Here is an 11050-nt window from a genome sequence, read left to right as displayed (position 1 = left end):
TTTTTTGTACTTGTCTTGTCTCTGCAATTATTCAACTGTACTATATTCTTCCCACTCATGACTGTTTAACCACTCCTGAATGTATATGTAACATTTATTGCATACATTGTATATTGTATATATTCTTATTCCTACTGATGGATATATTGAGTTGTATTTTGTAGTGTTGTACAGATAATTTATATTTCAAACTCTACATACTAGTTTTATACAGTGTATTGTAGCATAAGGCACATATTTTGTACATTGTACAATATAAAATATGTACAATGTGCTGATTATGTAAAGTGTGTAATATATATATATATATATATATATATATTACACACTTTACATAATCAGCACATTGTACATATTTTATATTTTATCTATTTTACATACCAGTGTTGATATTGCAGTACATTGCATATATCTTATTTTATATTTTTTACATACTTCTTGCTTATACTTCTTATTTCTACTTCTCAAATTCTCTAAGCTTTACATGAGAGTTATGTCCCCCAGGGTCAATAAAGCATGTCTGATTCTGATTAAATTACATTACATGCTTGTGTGCATGTATGTGTTTTGTGATTAACTTATTGTTTGCAGTCACAGTTCATAGTAACAGTTAGTCAAGAATAACTAACTCCAGTAAAATGCCCGGTGAAATATTGTTTTTCTTAAATAATTAATACTTCCTGAGCAGCTATTCCAGCCGAAACAAACAGCAAATGAACGTTACAGTAGTATAAAGGGCTTCAGAGGACACGGGGTCCTGCGTCTTAAGTGGATTTCAAGTTATCCTGTTTAAAGGATAAACAGTTATAAAACGCATGAATGGAGAGGGGGATGCTGGGAAATGCAGTTCTCCCTGCAGCTAGCGGATATGACGGCGGTGTTGTGTAGCTTGTAGCTGGGTGTCGTCTGCCGTCTGCTTTGCCGTAGTTGGATGAATCAGTCGACGTTGACAGTCCTTGGGATATGACTGTGCTTTTGTAGTAGAGAGCTAACTTTAGCTAGACCGTTAGCTGGTCGTCAGGTTTGTAGGATTACGTTAGCCGAAAGAGACGAATTCGAGTGCCAACGCGTTCTCGGGACAAACTCGCGTTTTTCGTTAGCCTTAATATTTTTAAAAGATGGCACCGGTAACGTTAATGTTTTCTGGTAAAGGAAGCTAACTTAACTTAAGCTAGATGGCTAGCTAGCGTGTCATCAACTTGTGAATCCCATAACTTAGTCACTGTGTGGGCCATAACAACCTTAACGATTGATCGGAGCGGGTAGCTAGCTGGGGAATAGCTAGCCGATATATTAGCCAAGTAGCGAAACAGCGTGAAACAGAAAGAAGTTAAACAAAGTAACGTTTAAATTTGCTAGCATAGTGAGGCTAGCCGGTTGGATTTTGTAATATGAAAAAGGCGCAGTCTGACAAATTGGGGTTTGTTCCTCAAAAAGACATCGTATACAACAAACTTCTGCCGTACGCAGATAGGCTAGATGATGAGTCCAATGATATTTTGAGCAAAATAAAGGGAAACTTGTGCCGAGCTGTTCAGCTCAGAGAAATATGGCCCGGCGTGCTCTTTTGGACAAGGAAACTTTCCACGTAAGTAACTAGCTTATCTTTGGGACCCTCACGTAAAATTGATGTTAGCAGTTGTTGATAACCTCGTGACGTTTTCAATCCCTAGTCTCTTGAAGTAACCAAACTTTTGCGTAACATAACTTCTTGTGCAACATTTCTCTGTGTACTTTATGTATTTGACTGAAGGGCACCATTGAAGGTGTGATGTTTGCAAGTCTAAGTAGTCACAACTGTAATGTTTTACACTCTAGTCAATGGCAGACTCGGAAACTCCTCTAAAAGCCTGTATTGTTTTATTACCTAACGTCGGTTTGTTATCTTTTATGGGTGAAGTGTTACCTAAGTGTTCGCTGTTTATGCTTTGAAACTACAAACTACCCAGTGTTTCTGATTAGAGACGGGCAGGGTTTCATAATCGGGGCAATAGAAGTCAAATACACAACCTGACCCAGGCAGTCCAGCACAATAATAAGCCATTACATATGCAGTTGAAAATGTCAAAGCTGGCCACAACACCACCTGATGTTTTCTCTTTGAATAAGCCAGTCAGGTGACAACAACAAATATCTCAAAATAGCAATAACAAATTCTGATTTAATGGACTCATGAGTTTCCTGTGAAGCTGATAACACCCAGCTGATATGCAGTGTCATTTCTGTTGAGAGTAGTATCATGGGTCATCTGTTGAATGTTTCCTGCTCATCAAAGAAGTCCAGGCAAACTTGTTTATAATAACTTTATTGGAGACAGTAAATCACACAATCATATGTTACCCCCCCTTTGCATTTATCTTTTATCTACTTGGTTATGTGTCACATTGTGCCAGGGAAAATATTGTCAACATGACAGCGGCTTACTGAGAGTGCTGTTTCATTTTGTTGTACTTGGTTGCTGGGCTGTCTTTAATCCGTTTCAGTCCCCAATGTTGGCGCGCTGCTCTGTCCAAGAGTGAGTCACTGCCGGCTCAGAGAGATGGAAAGTTTAGCCTGCTGTGGGGTTGACCCAGATTCTGGTATTTTGGCATTTTAACAATGATGCAAACATTTTGTAATGGTCAATTTTAAAGGTCTCAACAATGCTTATTCAGCTTTAGTCATGTTATTTTAAAAAATGAACCTGCATTTGCTTTAACATTTGGATGTCTGAGTTTATAACAATGTTCCCTTTTTTCCCATGAGTGAACATTAGCAGCTTATATTTGTGCTGCTCAATGGGGCGCTGACCACTTGTTATGCAGGTTGAAACTGGAGCAGTTATCCCTAAATCTGTACTTCCTATCTAGGTACATGAGACTGTACGGCCGGAAGTTCAGTAAAGAAGACCATGTGCTGTTCATCAAGTTGCTCTATGAGCTAGTGACGATCCCCAAACTGGAGATCAGCATGATGCAGGGCCTTGCACGGCTTCTTATCAACCTCCTCAAGTAAGAGTGGCCCTATCGGTTCTCCTCAACAACTTGTACACATGTTCAGCATGCAGTTATGTGACACTTAAAATTGTACACATTGTTTTTCGTTTTCTCCAGGAGTTAAATTAGAGGCTTAACAAATGCTGCAACTTCACCACTGATAATAACTTCTGATCTTATAGATTTTTTTCATAGGGTAAAGCTGTGCGATGAGCTAATTTCTATATGTTTATTCTCACCTGTCTGCATGTCTGATTTATCTTACAGGAAAAGAGAACTACTGTCGAGGGAGGACCTTGAGTTGAGGTGGAGACCACTGTATGAGCTGCATGACAGGATTCTTTTCTCCAAGACGGAGCATCTGGGCCTCAACTGGTTTCCCAAGTATGCCTCTGTTCTTTACGGCTGGAGTTGAGATTAATAGTTTTTTAGAAGCTTGCTTAATCATAGAATTGTGGAAACGCTATTGACATATCCAGTGAGGAAGGCACGTTCACTCCATTCATATTGTACACATTCGATGGTTGTGTAGTGCATCAGATAATGTTTATAAGCCACACTTGAAAATGAAGTATTTTAATTTTTATTTTCTTCACCTCCATGTGAGTAGTCAGCAGTCATTGAGCTCCAGCAGAACCTCTGCAGTGCTTTTTTTGTCCTGCAAATTAAATTACTCGGATTTTGATGATAGCAAAGTAGTAATAACCGAACAATCCTTTTGGCATGTCTATACCTTCCTATGTGGAAAACAGAACATATCAAGGGACTGACTTCCTGTGGACTAGAAAAGCTAATGTTGATATAAGCAAGAAGGAAATCCCTTGAATTGAAATGTCTTAGTTGGTAAGTTTTATTTAAGGGAACAGTGTGTAAGATTTAAGGGGATTTTTTTTTTTTTTTTTTGTTCAGGTTTTTTTTTACCAGAAGCCAAATTATCAACAGAGGTCTCTTCCTCTCAAAAACAAAGCGACCCTGTGATTTAACCCGGTGAAAACACAGAATAAAGTAGTTTCATGTTTTTAAAAAAAGGGTCTTTCCGACACTCCTGTGATGGAGGGGCTGACGCAAAAATGTGAATGGTCCTACCTAGAGCCAGTGTTTGGTATGTCCGTTCTGGGCTACCGTAGAAACATGGCTGTGTAACATAGCGATCTACATGGACAAGGACCCGTTCCCTATGTAGATATAAATGGCTTATTCTAAGGTAACAAAAACAGAAGGGTTCTTATTTTGAAGGCGATTAGGTGATAATACACCAAAGAAAACATATTCATTATATTCCATTTCTGCCAATATATCCCCCTAAGTCCCACACACTGGACCTTTAGTATTGGCACAGACCATAAACAGGAAGTTACTTCCTTGTAGGGGTTAACATTATTAAACAATACATTGCTGACCATTTCCTAATTGTCCAGATTGCTTTTAGAGTATTACACAAAGGCACATCATTTTTGCTGCCTTTTTAATTCAAATGATGAAGTTTTCCGATAATATATCCACCACCAATGATACAATATTGAAATGAATAGCTGCTATAACATTTTGAGACTCTAGTTAATGTAATAACAAGGTAGTACATTGTTCGTTGTGTTAATTCTGTCCTTTGACAACTCAGCTGTAATGAAATGTACACACAGAATTCTCCAGTCACTCTAGATACATACTATAGATATATTTGTAAGTTAAGGGGAAATAGTACCTTGAGCCAACCTTTGTTACTATTATTCGTCTCAGTAGTTTGAATAACATCGTACAGCGTTTGTGTAAATGGACCAGTTGTTTGAGGAACAAGAGGAGCATTTTGTGTGCCACATAACTTTCATAACTGTACTTTTTTTCTTTTTTTTTTTTTAAACAAGGAGCAATGTCCACTATGACGTTTGTACACAGTTTTGGAGGGAACTTTATTTGTTGGTTTATCCTTGTGCAACACCCTTAGAAATTCCCTATGAAGTAGCAAGCAGTGCGAGGTGCTCTTTTATGGTGCTATGGGAACATTGTGTAGTAATCACTGAAATGCCTTGCAAGCGCATCACTTTGACATGACAGCTGATGACAGCAAGCTGCTTTGGCTGATTGCCTGCTCACCTCTTTCCAAACTATACTAATGCACACAAAACATGATACTCTTGATTACTTGATAAATTGTGTAAGGTAATGCATAGTATTTTCATACTTTTGAGTGATTGGCACTTTGTCTTGTGCTGAATGTGTTCTTTATGCCTTTGTCTCCTTTCACATTCAGTTCTCCACGGCCTCGTTCATCCTCTAAACTCGTAATGCTAAAATTGGTTCAGAGGTGGTAAGGACAATACTTCTCTTTGTGTTTTACTTTGAATTCATCCTTTGAGGCACTTACTTGTTTTTGTTTTATGATTTTTTTTTTTATACATTGCATGTTAAAACAAAAACTGGACACCCCATATACAGCTGGTGACAGAGGGGAAAATAAAGTCTTGAGCAATGTTAACATTTCACTCATATTGGAGACTGTCGCACTGCAGCTAACAAGATCCCCCTATCCCCCATATCACCCATAAGAGAGTGTTAAAGATTGTGTAGTTTCTTTCTATTTATAGTGGATTATGTGGCAGTAATATACAGTAGAGGCAAAATGATGGTTACCATATTAAGAGGTAATACAGTTTATGATTTATATGATATATAACATTTATTACTCCATCAGCTCAGCAGTGGCATTAGTATTAGTATATATGATCTCTCAACAAATATCGTTAGGAGGTTTTTGCTGTTACTTATCACTCCTCTGTGCTGTGAAGTTAGCCATATCTGCACTACTGCACAGCATTTTCAGGAGTCATGGAGGAGTGCGAGCTCTTGTCACGTTTCCACCCTTCCTGGAATGCATTGGTGTGAACGTGAGGGTTCAAATACAAAGGTCATAGTGTAGTTTGGGGTTCCTCCTGCCTGAGTGTCTGACCACTTTGCAATCGGACACTCAGTTTGACTAGTTTTTGTCGTTGGTGGATTTGCAGTGCATGAGTTTGACCCTGGTTTGTGGCCTGTGTGTTGTGAGCTTACAGTGCTACACATTGGGCTAGGCCCATACATTTAGATAGTTGCAGTTTGGCTTGCAGAGTGCCTGTCAGCCATGATTCAGCCCTTTTTTAGAGGTATAAATGTGGAGAATGGTGGTGGCTACAAAGAGACTTGAATGATGTGGAGATAAGCGACCAGTTGTTGAGTGGGATTGGCAGGGCATTTCCAACAAGGCATGGCTTGAGCTTGCATGCGAGCAGATCGGTGGGATTGCGGGCGGGGAGCTCCAAAGCTGTGGTTATATTGGTCCCAAGCTTTCAACACCGTTATGTGACCACTCAGTCCTGCCTTTGCAGTCTATATGTGAAGGTAGTCATGCCAGGAATTTGTGATGTTTAAGACATTTTATTATTAGCTGTAAATCCTAAACAAGCTTTAACAACGTGTTAAAGCAGTGATGGAAAGTGACATGTTACGCATGAATAGTTAGTGAAAAAATTGAGACACAAATGTGTATATTAGCATGAGGCCAGCCAGGAAGGTCAACCACTGTCATCAGCAATTAGTGTATTTATTTTTAGTGAAGTGGTTACAGCCTGTTAATGATGCAGTATTGCAATTATTACACACACCAGATCCTAAGACTTTGTCATTCACTGTACACTGATCAGGCCGGCGTGTAAACAAGTTTCTGTGTGCATGCAATCAAAGTCAAGTTGCATTGGTGTGAAGATTGTTTAACATCAGTCTGTCAGTGGTTGATTTGACATGCCATGACGATCCTCTTTAATTTTGTTTATTACAGCTCCGTGGAAAGTGTGCTGAAAACACTTGTGAAAAGCTGCAGACCGTAAGTACACCTCAATAATTTGTCATGTATGTGTCTATGAGTGTTTCTTCTTTTTAAATTTAGGCTCCTGAAGAGTGTTAATAACATACTGGGAATCACCTTTTATCATCATTCATTCATAGTCATTAAATAGTCTTAAATTTGAATTTGAGAAGTCTTAATTGCCACGGATATTTTATCTGATATAATTTATTCATCTTTAATAACATTTTGTAAAAATGAGTCAAGCTCTTCTGTGTGAAAGTCCAAATTTCTGATGTTACAAATCTTTAAACCTACCACTTAACTTAATACTGTCTTTTTACTTTACACTTGCATTTACCTGTTGGCAAAATGTGAAATAACATAACTTATTCTAATAACCAAATTCCTATATAAAACAGGTCTCTATATGGGACCACATATACTATTTACCTTCACACTTACCTGCAGTGCTTGAATAGAACAAAACAATAGAATAAAACAATTATTTGTCCTAAAATCGGTCTTAAATTTGGTTAAAAATAATTTAAAAAAGGATCTTAAAAAGAATTTTGTTTAAGTGTCTGATATCTGTAGATACCCTGTCTTGATTTTAATAAGTTGACAATATGCTTAATAACAGCAACAAGATATACAAAACTGCAATTATGTAAAGCGGAGCTGATAGGAGAGAAACCCCCTTAATGTTGGTTATATTTTGGATACTGTTGTGGATAAAGAATCTGAATGTTGTATGTTAGACTTTTCTGAATTGCTTCATCATTCCAAAGCTTTGCTGTCACCAGCAGTTCTTGATTGTTTTCACCCTACTCAAGCATATGTCTTTGGTGAACCCTAGGACTCGTCCCTCAGTTTGCACTTAGGCAGATAATCCTATTATCTCATCTAATTCTGTCTTGTGTGAGGGTTTCCTGCCACTGTGACAAGGGAGAGTGACTTGTGGTCAGCTGCTGAGACGCTGTGGATCAGCGGTCAGGCAGAGGAAGTGGGTGGGTTGGAAGTGACAATTTTTTTTCAAGGCCTCTGGTGGATGTGGAATCGCCAAGGAGGTTATGTGACCTGAAATAACCTGCCGGGTTTACACAAGCACGTTATGAACCGTGAAAATCCCCCTGTGGGACAATGATCCCAGCGGAACCACCGGATTTACCCTAACAGCTAAAAATGTGCCAGATGTATGACTTGTAATCTCCCATTTGTGGAACAGTAAAATTTCAGTAGCTGCTGGTTCATGTGTATTTCAGTCTTCTGTCTCTTAATGTGAGCGTAAAAGTTGTATGATATTGCTTTGAAGCTACATAAGGTCTTATTCTTACTACTTTATATGAATGTAGCCCAGGTTTTTCTAATGTGTTGCTACTTGTAACGATGCACCTCGACTGAATGTCATCTAAAGTTTGTATTTGGCCAAAATATATCTTTGCCTTTCATCAGTGTTTGAGTCCCAAGTTCCAAGTCCAACATAGCATCAGCAAACCAAGCTCAGTAACACAGCACCACAACTAGAACTTAATCGCTTCATTACAAACGCTAAAAAAAGTTCCGGCCAGTTCAGCATTTGTCTTGTAGTGCGTCGCGCCAGGCAGCAGCTACAAATGTCAGGCATCAGTTTGTAGCTTCCTGTCACCGGCCTCTATTGAACATGACTTGTAGCCTGTTGCTGTGTCGCTCATAGTGTGAACACAGGATTAAAGTCTGACAGTAAAGTCTGGTTGTCAGTCTCTAGCATCTGATGTGTGTGTTGAGGTGTGTGAGGATGTGATTTGTAAGGAACCTAAGAGGCTTGTGCCACATTGTAGCACTCTAAGCTGCTCTGCTGGTTGGTATACTCCAAGTGTCCATATATACCTGTTCATAAGCTGGTGAATGATATTAGTAACATTCCCATCATCACCCATCCTTGGCGTCATTTTACAAAAAAGACTCATTGATATTCTCTCTTTGTTCATAGATACTTTTCAGAGTCTGCTACTCAGGAGATGCTGGATGAGTGGAGGCCACTCCTCTGTCCCTTCGATGTCACCATGCAAAGAGCAATCAGCTACTTTGAGCTCTTCCTACCAACGACTCTGCCTCCTGAGCTGCACCACAAGGGGTTCAAGTAAGAAACTTCTCATCCTCTCCTGCGTATGGTTGAGAGCCAACATATCCCTCCAGTCTGAACGCAGTTCAGCTAGTTAGCCTTGAGATCCGGTAAAGAATAGCTTGGCTTCTGAGATAAATGAATGACAAGCAATGTGTCAGCCATATATAAAGGCAGAGGGTCACGACTCAGACGTCATGACTGAAAGCCGTTCATAGCTGGCATAATGAAATAAGTGCCTCTGTGAATATGTGAGGGGGAATAACGCATAGTGAGACATTCAATTCAGTGCTATAAAAAAGAATCAAGATCCAGTTCCAGGTTCCAATGTGAGAGTATAAAACCCACATTGATTCCTATTGCTGAATCTCAGTATTTAAAAATGAATAAAACACATTTTTGTATTCATTACCATATTGTCTGGTTTTCCATTCCTCCCACATCATCACACCACAGTGCAGAGATGTGGTGAGTGATTTCTTAGGTCTCGTAACACAGGCGGAGCATCCTTTAAATGCCACTGCCTACCTAATGCCTTAACAATGTTGCAGAGTGCTGACCAGATGCATCCTTTCATGGTCACTGACGATCCTAAAACATTCACTCCCACCAGGGGAACAAAGCACTTGATTCTTCCAGGATCATGACAGTGACTTGGGTGTACTTTTCACATCTCAGCCCAATAGATCATACTTTGGGATGAGCAGCAGTTGGAAGCAGTAATGCTGAGCCAAAACTGTGAGCTGTTGCACGTACATAAATTCCTAAAAATGAAGGTGTTTCTGGAAGCAAAGAGAGTGCTAACTGTGGTTACTTTTTATTTCACAAGTCAATAATTTGTTTATCAGTTTCCTGTAAAGAGCTAAGTGGTTTCATAATAATCAAAAAGGTAATGGGAATTTCCTTGAATGAACTGCTGGATTTCAAACTTAAGTAAATATTCACTAATCATCATTTATTTGTTTCAGGAAACTTTTCCTGTATTTAATTGTGTGCTAGCCCATAGATGTATCTCACAAGTTAGCATTTTCACTTGGCCTGTACAGTGCACTGACTAAAAACTAAAAAAATTATTGGTCCTAATTGATTGTAAGCTTACCAGTTGAATACTATAATGTATATTCCTGATAATTAAAATCAGATTATTCAGAATTATGGTGTCATAACATAAATATCAAGCATTTTTTATGCAGTCACACCTGCAGTATTACCTGGTTGCTTTTTGGCTCACGGTGTGCATCTCATGGCCATAGCTTCTTGCCAGAGGAATAAACTATTAAGTTTCCTTGTTGCTTTTGCTCTTGGTCACTGATGCGAGGTGACGTGCATAATGTGTTTCAGCTTGAGTGAATGTTGTGATCCGTGCTTTTTGACATGTTGTTGATAAGTTTACTGATAAGTACAGACATACACTCCTGACCTGTTAAACCCAACTCAATGCCATGGGTGTTATATAAAAGATATGGACCCATAAATAAAGTACTACCCCAACTTGTTAGGGTCCGGGCAACTAAGCTGCCAGGACACTATTGTAATCCTAGGTATTCTTCTTCTTCTTCTTCTTCTTCCGAGGAAATCATTCTTCCCATAGGTGAAAACTCACCAAACTTGGCACAAAGGTCCAGTCTCATGCCAGATATCCTCAGCTGTAAACTCAAGCCAATAGTCCTGATGGTGGCGCTACAGCAAGCGTCTAAAGTTCAAAACTTTGAAAATTCATAACAAATCAACCATATGTGCTACAGCTTTCATCAAACTGTAGCCCCAATACTGAAGAAACTTTTGTACATTTAAACCTATTAAAAATTATGAAGTTCATCACTCTGTTTTTTTTTTTCAAAAACTGTAAAACTTCTTAAACCACTGTTGAGTTGCTACTTGCCAATTAGCTCAGAGCGGTAGATGACCGTCTTAGGTTCCAGAGGTTGTGGATTCGAGCCTCAACTGGTGCAGAATCCACATTGTAATGTAATCATCTTCTTGTGCTTCAGCTTATTGCTTAAAATTGCCTGAGCGTTACTCATCACTGTGCAGCATCTTCAAGTCTTTTTTCTGCTAGAAAATCTGCCTTCTCATGCTTTAAAATAAACCAAACTTTGCACAAAGATCCAGTGTCAATACTTAAGTGTGAAACCATCTGAGGCTTCTCACTTTGCA

General features: G+C 39.0%; 1 protein-coding gene across 2 annotated transcripts in view; it reads left to right on the top strand.

Moving 5' to 3' along the window:
- Positions 1–912: 912 nt before the first annotated feature.
- psme4a (proteasome activator subunit 4a) overlaps positions 913–11050 on the top strand; it is a 30304-nt gene continuing 20166 nt past the window's right edge. Inside the window, exons 1-6 of one of the 2 annotated variants that reach the window (XM_050070791.1) lie at positions 913–1588; positions 2850–2990; positions 3243–3359; positions 5224–5280; positions 6784–6828; positions 8762–8911. In XM_050070791.1, coding sequence (XP_049926748.1) covers positions 1392–1588; positions 2850–2990; positions 3243–3359; positions 5224–5280; positions 6784–6828; positions 8762–8911 — 707 coding nt within the window. In that variant the 5' untranslated portion in view covers positions 913–1391. The remainder of the gene's footprint in view (positions 1589–2849; positions 2991–3242; positions 3360–5223; positions 5281–6783; positions 6829–8761; positions 8912–11050) is intronic. The other variant, XM_050070792.1, reaches the window with a different exon arrangement.

This window comes from Epinephelus moara, chromosome 19 (assembly GCF_006386435.1).
Source record: "Epinephelus moara isolate mb chromosome 19, YSFRI_EMoa_1.0, whole genome shotgun sequence".
Classification (NCBI taxonomy): Eukaryota; Metazoa; Chordata; class Actinopteri; order Perciformes; family Serranidae; genus Epinephelus; species Epinephelus moara.
This window is presented reverse-complemented; position numbering and strand designations above follow the sequence as displayed.